The sequence below is a fragment of the Brassica oleracea genome, chromosome C4, assembly GCF_000695525.1.
Source record: "Brassica oleracea var. oleracea cultivar TO1000 chromosome C4, BOL, whole genome shotgun sequence".
NCBI classification, from domain to species: domain Eukaryota; kingdom Viridiplantae; phylum Streptophyta; class Magnoliopsida; order Brassicales; family Brassicaceae; genus Brassica; species Brassica oleracea.
Genome location: NC_027751.1, coordinates 17,640,417 through 17,653,230, shown reverse-complemented (window position 1 = coordinate 17,653,230; position 12,814 = coordinate 17,640,417). Strand labels below are relative to the sequence as shown.

The 12,814-nt window shown below is 37.5% G+C and overlaps 1 protein-coding gene across 1 annotated transcript; it reads right to left on the bottom strand.

Moving 5' to 3' along the window:
* Nucleotides 1–2,346: 2,346 nt before the first annotated feature.
* Nucleotides 2,347–6,134, bottom strand: LOC106336696 (glucan endo-1,3-beta-glucosidase 7). Its single transcript, XM_013775614.1, has 4 exons — nucleotides 5,994–6,134; nucleotides 5,255–5,913; nucleotides 3,167–3,493; nucleotides 2,347–2,628 (listed from the first exon to the last, which is right to left on the bottom strand). Exons 1-4 carry the CDS (start codon nucleotides 6,058–6,060, stop codon nucleotides 2,383–2,385), a joined length of 1,299 nt encoding a protein of 432 aa, XP_013631068.1. The 5' UTR covers nucleotides 6,061–6,134; the 3' UTR covers nucleotides 2,347–2,382.
* Nucleotides 6,135–12,814: the final 6,680 nt, after the last annotated feature.

The following is a 12,814-nucleotide window of genomic DNA, read 5'->3' as shown; positions in this document are numbered from 1 at the left end:
CGAGTGATCTGAGTTCTAGACTGCACCTCATTGCACTTGAATAGTTGTTCAGTTTTGCATTGACACCCGATTAATAACCCTAAGCCGGCTTCATTTAAATCGAATTTGAACCATCTAGGTATTCTAGTTACTTGCGTCACAATTAATTCTCAAAACCCCACTTTTTTCTCAGCTTATTATTGAACTCATAAGAGTAAAGAGTAAACTGGTCCTCTGGATTGAATCTCAAATATTACAATTACCACTGTTAACTTGACAGTAGCAAGGATTCATTTTTAGTGTATCAATTTGGTACGAGCATCAGCCTGCGGGACCTTCCCGTCGCGATCGCTAGCTTTGTCATCATCAACTGATATTCGAGGAAGGTGAGTTTCTTCCCTCAGAACTTCCGTGACCGCACGCTCACATCCCCAGAGCGGATCCGCTTCGAGCCTACAGCTCCACTTCTGTTTCAAATCCTCTCGGAATCGCAAGAACTCGTCCTTGTCTTAGTCAGAATCGGTAGGATGTTGAAATCAGCATAAGAAGAATGAAGTGAAAAGGAACGAACACGATCAAGGGCTTATAAAGCCAAGCCACTTGAAGAATAAAAGAAGAATTTTATTCGACGAAGAAGGATAAAATCAACAAAAATCTAGTTTTCATAGGATCATGAAGGATTCATAGTTATCTAAGCGCTTGAAGTAGGATTTGAATAAGATTTGGAAGCGATATCGTCCTAAAAATGAGCAAGATCACTAGAGGAATGGGGAAAGTTTTTTGGGCCCAAATCCCAACGGGATAAGCCGCTCAGATAAGGCATGGTCCACTCAATCAGGAAAAAATCACGAGGTCGCAAGACTGAGAGCCCGCACAAGGACGAAGGATTCGACTTCGAATGAATATTCTTCTTGTTACGAAAGCCAAAAATCTCGGAGCCGTTAAAAAGAGAGAAGATTACGGAAACAAAAGATGAGAAAGAAGAAAAGAGGAGAAGAGAGAAGAGGGAGGGATATTCAAAAAACCCCATAGACTTAGCACCTTACACACGGCCTCGACCTCAAGCTCCCACTCTCTCGTTCTAGATACTCTATTCTTAGTTCTTAGTCATTGAAACATGATCCCTTTGTAACCATTGTATTTAATCAACCTTCATAAATAAAAGTCTACTTTTTTCAACCGGAATCTGATTACATCATTGTGTTCTGAGGATATCGTTGCTCACGTTATTTTTTCCCTAATCTTTTACATACAAAAACTACCAAGTACCTAGTGTGGATTTTAGGACCCACATAAGATAACTAGATGAACAGTTGGGTTGATTAGGCCCGAGAAAATTACCAAGAAACTTTTCGTGCTCATTTCCCTTGTGGCCAGGAAGTGTAAAATGTCACCCCACGCTAAATAGCCTTCCCAGCGTGAGTTTTCTCTTGTTCTCTCTATAATTGTTCTCGCCAATTTTACTTAAGCGAAACTCGAGCTCATGATTGTCGGAGCCAACAAGTCTAACTACTATGTCTGAATTGGACCAGTCTTGTGTGAATTTGACCATCACTGTCTGTATCAGCTCATCCTAGTTTGGACGAGAATCTGAACTGTTTTGTCTTATTTCCAACAATCGATGTTTAGCCGACCAGCTAAAATGCCATGTCTGAATCTGACAATACTTGTCTGAATTCCAACCAATACTGTCTCAAAATTCTGTATTTTCTGAACAGCCGTCCGAACAGTTCTGTAATTCGCGAACTGTACTACTATGGCATGATCCAAGCATAAGACCGACTAACTGAGCTTAGAATTGCTAAAAGTCTGATCCTAGCTTTGTTCAGACCATGTGTTCATCCCATCCGATCCTAAGAGACATTAATCTAACTCCTCTTCTACTTGCACTCAAACCTTCAACTTTGGCCAGCTATTTCTATCATCATCCAACCCCAAATCTCAACTTAACGGTTTAAGCCAGTCAGTCCTTGGATCATTCTAACTTCTACCTGCAGAACATGGGCCCTTCATTGGGCATGTGAATCAAACCAGACATTTGTTGTCCAAGATTGCGGTGGAGCTCTGGTTCGTATGACCTCCCAAGTTTTGGAAGTAGAGAAATTGCTCAGCTCTTTTTATCGTTCAATGCCACAATCTTACTATAGGGTATAGTTGCAATGCTTAGGATTTTCGGCTAGGGCTACATTCTTTTTTTTGTCTCAGCGGGTCTCTTCAACTGTGACTAAAACATAGTGTTGGGATCGGGTGGATAATAAAATATTTATTTCTACTGATAACGTTCTTTGTCCAACTTAGTCTGTTTTTATTCTTCGTAGTAGATTCATTTTTAGTTAAATTAGTGAGAGACAGATAGTAATGTAACACTTCAACTTAAAAATGGATGAAAATACTCCACAATGTTTACATGATCAATGCATACATAACCGAAACAAACAACATCATGGACGGAACAGAAAGAGAAGAACATAAGTGAGCTAGAGAAGCAGAGCGTGGAGTAGAATTATGAACATCGGTTTGTCCAGAATTTTTGTCGGAAGGAGAAGTAGGTGAAGGGAGGATCATCTGCGGGGGAGCAGGTATGGTTTGACTCGTCGGGGCTGCAGCTGGTGGGAGACGTGGCATTGGCGACTGTGGAGCCATGGAAGTCTGAGAGACGTAGCAAAAACAATTTATTGTTGGTAAGTTATTTTAAATAAAAAGTTATCATACTGTCTTTTAGTCGACTTGCCTCAACCTTATATCAGCATCATATAAAATCTTATGTAAATAACAGTTTCTTAGTTGTTCTCTTTTACTTTCATGTAAAATTTTTAGTAGGGTTTTTGTTCCAGTGACTGGTTGGTTATTAGGATGTTAATCCAGTTTTCGGTTCGGATTTTTAGTGTTTTTGTTTATTTTTAATTTTAAAGCTGAATACTACCACTGGAATGCAATTTCAGTTGACTCTGTTTTCATAAAACACTTAAAATATTATTTTCAGAGAACAGTTTTTGATGATTTGTTTTATTTTCAGTTCAAAAAAATACGGGTCATCTGGTATAGGAAAATCATCACGGAATAGGTTTTCCTTTTTTATTCTATTTTGTAATTGATTTAAATAGTTCTGGTTTGAATCGGTTAAATCCAGTTGGACTATCCTACCGGTTACGGTATAACTCGCATCATTTATCTAATGAAAACTTACTTGGTTGGTAGTTTTGGTGAGACCGATATCGTAAGTCATGGTTACATCAGGTTTGAACAAACCGAAGGCTCGTTCAGATCCTTTCCCGGGCTTGAGATTCTCGTCGTACAATGCGAACAAGTATGTCTCGATCACTTTCCCAGGCATCAGCGGTGTTCCGGCCATTGATTTCAAATGTGCGATAAGATTTTTATTGTAAGCTTTAGCGTTCTCAATTGTCGTACCAACCTCGTCCGGGTCTCCCTTGTATGGCCACCCAGTCTCAGCCACCACTATCTCTACGTCCTTGAACCCAAACGAGCTAAGAGCTGAATACACCGCATCAACCTTCATAAACCGAATTCATTATTTTTTTATCTTCCTTCTATTATATGTTATAAATCACAATTTCTATTAATTTTTCTTTCCTTAATAATACGAATCCACATTTACAAAGTTTGATATCAATTTTCTTTCTTCTATTATTGGCAAGGTCTTTTCCTCCCGGACCACCTTTTAAGTTTTAACTTTTCATTAATTTGACTTAACTAAATTTGCCTTAATCTTTAACCAAACTTTTTAAAATTAACCAAGAAAACTAAGTCCTTAAATAAAAAATGAAAAGTCAACTAAAATTTCATGAAATAACTACTACCAGGTGGTTTGTCCGCGATTTCGCGGGTATAAATATGTTATGAAAATCATATATTATGTTTATAATTTTGTAATTTTAAATAATAACTATAACTATGAAAAATAACCTTTTTATTTTAAATAGATTGAAAATCAAAAGTTTTGGTATTGTATAATCTTAGAAGATTATTGAGATATATTGTTAATTCTATAAATTTTATTATAAGTTTCTGAAAAATTTTTTTATGACATATTTTTTATTAATAAAAACAGAGATTAATGAACAAAATGTTATTTTATAACACTTTCTATTTTCACATTATTTTGTCTACCACTTTATTTTTTTTAGAAGTAAAATAGTTACAAATAATTAATTAGCAGTTATAGTAATTCGTAAAACACATGTATTTCGGCAAACATATAAAAAATTAAGTACGTAAAAATATAAAATAACAAAGAATACACCCAAAAATATAACAAACAAGTTTTATTATTCTTCACTGATGTTTTATATATGTATTTTTTGTTTCCTATTACAAAATAAGTATGTCAATTTTATTATAATGAAAACTATATCAATTGAGTCTTAACTCTAGTCATGTATTAATATATTGTTCTCGTTTTTTTAATTTATATTATAGTAAACTTTTTCATTGATTAATATTATTTTCAATAATTTACCATATAATTTTATTATAATGAAGGCTATAAGAATTATATTAATAGAGTATATTAACTTTAGTCTCATATTAGTATAATGTTCCAATTTTTCAATTCTATATTTATAATAAATATTTTAATATTATTTTAAAAGACTTATTATATATATTTCTGTTTTTAAATATATAAATACTTTAATCATTTTTGAAAGTAATAACTCAACTATGCAATCAACATTTGTCACTGAAAAATGAATGAATATTTTAAAAATTGTATATTTGACTGTTTTGCATTCATTAGACACATTTTAGAAAATATATATATAGTGAGTATAACAAAATATTATTAGGTTTAGGTTAATTATTTTTTTGTAATCTATAATTTATTGTATCCACTATTAATATAAATATGTTAAAATCGTTTATATAATTATTTCTATCATAACACATGTATTTATTTAAATTTTTATAATGTAATCTATGATATTTAATTGTTTCTATAAACAAATTATGTTAATTCTTTTATCCTAAATTGTTTAATTGTTTGTATGGTAATATAGATTAAATTACGAAGTTTATGATTAGTTTCCTTTTTAAAACTTTAATTAAATAAATAAAAATTTAAATAATAACAACAAATCAAATTAAGAGAATTAATTCTACACTTCATCTACTAATGACACCTAAGCCCTAGTCAAAGTGACTTGTCAGTTAATATGCAATAGGATTTTGTGTTAATCCACTAACTTTCTTGTTCATAGATCTAGTTAAACAAGAACATAAAAATAAGGCAAAACCAAGTAAAGAGGTGTAAAACCTGAGCATCGAACATATTCATATACTTGATCTTGCTGTTTGCGTCAACACGGCCAGGATTAGGCTGAAACAAGCAAAAGGCCAATGTCTCGGGTCTAGGATCGCTCTGGTAAGCGAAAAACGGGTACGGGTTAACCGCAAAAGGCGACCCCGTCTCCCTATTAAACTCTAGCAACCCTTTCAATATATCAGCATGGTCGGCAGCAAATACCCCGGCCGAAGGAGGGTCGGACTGGCTCAGAATCGACATTGTGTGTACTGTTGATACCTTAATTTTGCCACCGAGAGAGGCTGCCTCGAGTGCACTTTGGACATTTTTCATAGCCGGCAAGAGCTGCAACATGAAATTGCGGTCGCCAAAGGTTGTTGCCTCGTTTCCGACGTCGATGAGAGTGATCTTGCTCGCCGGGTAATAAGGGACCACGTTGGTTTCCACCCAGCTCCGAGCGAAACTGGGGTCGGATGCTAAACCGGGTACATCGCCTGTTCCGATGACGATCTCGATACCAGTGTTTGCTAGGGCCTTGATTATCGCGGGGTCAGATCCGTAAAGACGGACTTTTTGGATAGTTGTGGACCGCAGGAGCTTTGCGGTGGCTGACGGTGGAGGAAGATTGTCGGCCGTTTGGCCATAGTTTACTCCAATGAATGGCTGAGATTCTGTGTTTTGATACATATGAAAGTATCCGTGTTTTAGAGATGCTTTATATGTATACAAATATGAAAGTGAATAAACTTACTTGTTTGAGGAAGACCATATAAACACAAGAAGAAGAGTAGGAAAAATCGATAAACAGAAGCTTCCATGGATGGATTGTTTTGCTCTGTTTTGCTGTTTTGTATTTAAATGCTCAAGTTTTTTTTTCTCTTCTTTTCCTTACAGAGAACTATCGACTAGAATTGGGTAATATATATATAGATCCATTAAAACGACCGACGTTGGAAAAGTAAAAGTAACTTCTTTTTCTCACATTTCAAATTTGAATGGTAAACAGACACGATTACTGTCTTATTGGTTTGGGCCACTGTAAGTTCTTTGAAGTAACTTAATTACATGAAGGATTTCTTTTTCTGACATAGACATCAAGTGCTTTTAAATAAACACTTTCTTAGTACAGTATATCTCATAGGAGATTTTTTTGAGAAAGTATATTTGTTAGGAGATTCTAACGAAACTTGAAATATTATTGTTGGTAAAACCAGTACTATGAACAAATTTACTGATAAACTATTTTTTTCTAAATCTTTTTGATTAGTGGGTTTCAGTTGTTCATTTTGTAGTAAGCTTGTGGAAACTTTTTTCTAAAATTTTTGTTCACCTCCAAATTTAGTTAGGAGCTTCACTGAAAGCCTGAAACATGGAGACAACACACTTTTTATGCAACTCTTACATACCAAATGAAGTAAAATACAATATGACAATGTATAAGTACGTGTTACAAGGCATTCTAAAGAGACAATAAGGGGATTAATACCCTCAAGTGTCTTTAGTTAGTTAGTTTCATGAAAAAGTGAGACAAATATCATGATGATACGGCTTTTCCCCCTCTTAATGAACCATTTGTAACATAATTAACTAACTGAAGTAATCTATGGCTTTTTGATGATTGGATTTTTCTTCTCTACTAAGAAATGGAACAATGCAACTAAGGTGGTGGAGAAAGAGAGCAAGGAATTAGACACTCTAACATCTACCACAAAGATGGTAAAAGAATAATAAAAAAGAAAAGAAAGAAGACCAACTCGCTTTTGCTGTGGCACAAGAAAAAGATAAAGCACCCGTAAACCCTCTTTTCTCTCAGAAAGACGGAAACGATTATTAAAAAACAAAAGCAGAAAAGGCGTAGCATTTGAACAAATTTGGGGGTATTTGATTCATTTTGTTTTGCGAAGTCTTCAGAAAGTGTTGTCATATTTTAAATGAAACAATCTTGACCATTTGGTTGTATGTTGAAAGATTTGTAAAAATTAATTTGAATAATTAAATAACCTATTTATTTTTTCGGTTATATATCAAAAAAAGAATATCAAAATTAAGCTTAATTAGTCTTTTTCTTTAACTCAAAGAACATGAGAACTTAGCTCAAGTTTGCAAACATGGCAGACCAGTAGAACTGGTTAAAGAAAACAAATCAAAAACATAAGCATCACTGACAATGAAGGTCAAGGTTAACTCATCCTAAGGGAAGGATTTCAAAGTTCACCAATAACCTCAGTCTGGATGAGATCATGAAGCCACGCCGGTCCTCCCAAGGCAAGGTACGAACGTAGTCGTCCATCACGGAGAACACTTGTAGATATCTTTCTTGCCACCTTATTAGACTCCCGTGACTCTACTTCAAACTCGATAACAGTAAACTCCAAGCAAACTGTCTCTATCTGTCGAAGTAAGCACCTATATCTTGGCCAACGAGCAGGAGTTTTTATTGCATCTATCAGCTTTTGAGATTCAGTTCCAATACTGGCCTCTTCTATTCGCAGATCCCTTAGGCTTCGAAGTACCCACAATAGACACTCCATTTCAGCCGCCAGTTTGTCCGAGGTAGGTACGAGTGCGTCTCTTGCATGCATACACACATCCCCTCGATGATTTCGTGTGATCCAAGCTACTCCTATGAATTGTTTATCACTTCTTCAGCTAGCATGAAGGTTGCATTTTATCATACCTTGTGTTGGCGGAAACCAGTACTTTGGCCAGCTACCAAAGAGTTCAATCAAAGAAACGTCTTGAAAGACATAATCCAGAGGTAAACAGAACTCTCTCCAAAGTTCTTGTGCCTTACTGCAGTGGAAGAGAACGTGTTGTATTGTCTCCACATCTTGATTACACAACTTACATGTTTGTTCCACATGCATACCATGAGCTGTAAGGCGTTCTGCAACAGCTAGAGCCCCAGACACCGCCCGCCACCAAAACATACGAATCTTTGGTATCGTCGGTAGCTTCCAAATAAGCTTCTTTATTTCAATTACCGCCTGATCTTCTACCCTGTGATCGTCTCCACGGTTTGACGTTACGCTTGTAAGGAGCCAGCACCCACTTTTAACTGTGTAGTCACCTGACTTGTTGAAAGCCCATATCTCTCTGTCTTTCACTCTGCCAACACCAATCTGTTTGATTCGATCCACCTCATTTGGTGGGAAGAGCTGCTGCAGTAATTCCATTTTCCATTTCCCATCTTCACCTATGAGCTCAGAAACTCTCAGGTTGACATCAAAACATGGTTGTTTGTTCACCGGTCTTCGAGGAACTTCATCCAAAATCCACTTATCAGTCCACACATGTGTATCTCTTCCATCACCTATGGATCTGATCAATCCCTTCCTCAGTAATTCCCTGCCAAAAATTATACTTCTCCAGACATAAGAAGGTCTATATCCTTTACTGCACTCAAGAATGGTCGAGGATGCATAGTACCGGCCCTTATAGACTCGCGCCAATAAGCTGTTCGGTTCATTATACAATTTCCATGCTTGCTTAGCAAGCAGCGCCTGATTGAAGTCCTCTATGTCCCGAAACCCCAATCCTCCTTTGTCTTTTGGCACACAGATTTTCTTCCACGCAATCCAATGAATCTTTCTCTTCTCTCCATCTTCATCCCACCAAAAGCTAGCCATAGCACTCATAATTTTTTGACAATGGTGTTTAGTTAACCTGAAGCATGACATCGCATAAACCGGAAGAGCCATAGCAATAGATTTGAGGAGGACCTCCTTTCCGCCATGGGAAAGCTTTTTGGCAAACCATCCTCGTAATCTCTTGTTTAGTTTCTCACCAATAAACGCAAGTAGCTTCTGCTTTGAGCCACTGAAGCACTCCGGAAGGCCTAAGTACTTCCCATCACCGCCCTCATTATCAATGTGAAGTAGCTCAGGTATCAGCCTCTTCATAACTGGGTCTACTGCAGCACCAAAGGTAACAGCTGATTTTTGAAAATTAATGACCTGACCAGATGAATCTTCATACAACTTCAAGCACCGTAGAAACTCAGTGCACTCACTCAGCCTAGCTCTGCACAGGAACAGGCTATCGTCGGCAAACAAAAGATGCTGAACCGACGGGCAATTCCTTGTCAATTCCTTGTTAATTAGTCAAATGATGGATAATCTATTAAAAAATGATTCACAATGATGTGAGTAAAATCAAAATGCAAAAAAAAAAATATGTGCTAATTGTAGGGTTAGTAAATAAATATTTTGAACCTTCGATATATTAATGCACCATTCATCACACTAAATGGATCTCAATAATTGTCGGTGGTCATGGCATTATAAGTGGCAGTCAACGCCAAATCCACATGAGTATGGAGTCTTACATGGGTTCGTGTGACAATCTTGGGGTCCAACGTTCTGGATGATTATATATCCCAGATTTTGGTATATAGTAGCGTATGTTTGAAAAGTTCAAAAAATTTATTGGCTATCTATATCATCCAAATACACTTATCTTTTAAGTTACACATGAAAGACCTTTTATATTAAGCATTTTTAAGCTGAAGTCCTATTGAGAAATGATTCGTAATATCGTACAAGTAATCACAAAGGCGAAAAAATCATGTGGAGATTGTAAGGTCAATAAATAAGTCTTCCAAACCTTCAAAATTTACTCGCACCACCAATTTCAAAGGGTGGGGCCCACGTGCCAAGTGATCGTGCATGGGACGCCTATTAGTTGTCGACGGTTGGGATGTTACAAATGGTAACATTATTAAACCCAAACGAGTGTGGAGTTTGCGTGGGCACACACTAACATGGGTGACGATGTTGTTCCGCAACAAGGACATTGCGTTATATGAGAGTGGGTGATTGTAACATCTCGGTTTGTGGTGTATTGTATGTATGTTGAAAGGCTTAGCAAAATTGATTTGGCTACCTATGTCACCAAAGTGCACTTATCCACAATTAAGCATGCTTGAGCCAGAGTATAATAAACCGATGGGTGACATATCGGAAAGTGATTCACTATATCATGCGATTGAGTTCAAATCACGATATAGATCATGTGGTGATTACATGGTCAATAAACAAGTCTTTGGAGCATCCAAAATATTAATGCACCGCCCGTAGACAGAATGTGTCCCACATGCCGAGTGAACGGGCATAAGAGGCCTATTAGCTGTTAGTGGTGGTATCAGAACAAACACATACAAGTATGGAGTCCTATGTTGGCTCACACTAACATTGCTTACGTACAATTTTGGGGAGCAACAAGGACGTTGTAATCTGTGAGAGGGGATGATTCTAATATCCTTATTTGTGGTATATGGTAGTGTATGGTTGAATTAAAAGAATTGATTTGACTACCTATGTCACCAAAATTCCAAAATGCACTTATCTTTGCTTGAGCTGAAGTAGTCAAATAGATGACATATAGGGAACAAATTTGCGATATCGTGCAAGCGAGGCCAAAGCATGGAAAAATAGTGTGGTGATTGCTAGGTCAGTAAACAAGTCTTTTGAGCATTTAAAAGTTTAATGCACTGTCCGTCGCAAGAGGTTGGACCCATGGTCCCACTGAACTTGCGTGGGACACGTATAAGCCGTGGGCGATCGGACGTTAAAAATGGTATCACAGCCTAATCCAGATAAGTGTGGAGTCATACGTAGGTTCATACTAATATTAGTGACAATCATATGGTGCAACGAGGATGTTCGTTCTGTGAGAAAGGGTGATTATAACATCCTAGTTTGTGATATATGGTAGTGTATGTTGAAAGGCTTAAGAGAATTGATTTGACTAAATATGTCACAAAAGTGCACTTATCTTTTTGTGCACACATTCAAAGAGTATTCCAGAATTAGGTGTGCTTGAGTTAGAGTAGCGAATGATGGCTGACCTATCGAAAAGTGATTTATCATATCGTGTGAGTGAGCCTAAAGTACGAAGAATTATCATGTTGTGATTGTAGGGTTATACTCTACTGCCCCAACCCTCTTCGTTATCACAAACGGTCCCATATACCTTGGCCTTAGCTTCTTTAGCTTAGGTTTGGATCATTACGGCGGAAAGTCCTCATTTTAAAGTATACCACATCTTCTATCAAACATTTCAACTTCTTTGGTGCTTGTCTGCATAGATGATGTGGTATACTTTAAAATGAGGACTTTCTGCAGTAATGATCCCAATCTAAGCTAAAGAAGCTAAGACCACATTTTCAATCTCTCCTTGAGCAATTCTACCTATTCAGCTGTTTCCTTTATCATTTGTGGCTCGATGTCACGTCTCTCCCCCACTTCAGTCCAACATAAGGTGTTTTTCATGGCCTCCCGTACAACGCTTCATAAGGCGACATTCCAATACTCATGTGGTGGCTATTATTGTATCCGAATTCTAACCAAGGTAGATACTGACTCCATTTCCCTTCCTAATCCAATACACATACACACAACATATCCTCTAAAGTCTGAATAGTCCTTTCTGACTGCCCGTCAGTCTGGGGGTGGTAAGTCGTGCTGAGGTGTACCCTTGTTCCTAAGGCTTTCTGGAAGGCATGCCAAAAGATCGAGGTGAACTTTGGATCCCGGTCAGATACGATGCTAACAGGTACTCCGTATAACTTTACGATCGTCTCCAATTACTTCAGTGCGAGTACCTCGGCTATATTTGTTTTCTTTATTGGCCCTGATACCAAATTGTAAAGACCTTGTCCCTCTGTACCAAACTCAAACCTCAACTACATTCATTTCAGTTCAACTTCTTTTATCCCATAAAAGCCAACATAGTCTTACATAACTTAACTTAAATGAAAACCAAATAATACGAGGGAATAGTCATCTCATAAATAACTTAAAAGAAAACCGAATCCCAAAAGATGACACCACCAGACTCCTACTCCTCAACCTCCCCTTCCGTACCCGCACAAGAGGGATGAGTAATTGGAATTACTCAATTAGGGTAAGTTCTAGAATCTTACAAACTCATATCAGGACAAGCAACGATCAAAACAGTTATAAGCTAATAAGAACTGGCATGCAACAAGCAACAAGCAACCTAGACCTCTAGGACCTATCACAAGCCTCTGGGGGAACCATCTCGAACCCTTTGCTGCATTTCCTACGTGCGCCCAAACCGGGCTACGGTCCGTTGCTCCTATGTGACTAGCCGGTCACAGCCTCATAGAGTCATCCCAGCATTATCTGTCCTCTGGTCCAATAGTCACTTATGCCCAGACTCTGCATGACTGGATCCTACCAGCGCTACATTTCCCATCCACACACCCCCACACGACCACACCCGTTCTCGGTGTCACAACCACCCACATTCATTTTTCTTTCCACACACATACATCTCGTTACATCCATTCACCACACACAACTCATCATCACAATCATTCATATCATCCAACCGGTTTATCTTTTAACAATCTAACAAGTCTTTTTTTATCAAATCAACAACTAGATCTAATAGTTTCTTCAATCAATCAATATATATATATCTTAACTACGCCTAGCCTTTATTAAGAAGGGACTGCTCCTTGAGGGCTTGCAAGACATGAGAAGATTTTATGGTCGGGTCCTCCTTAGCTTAACTTAACGGTACAGATCTGGATCTAGAACGGAA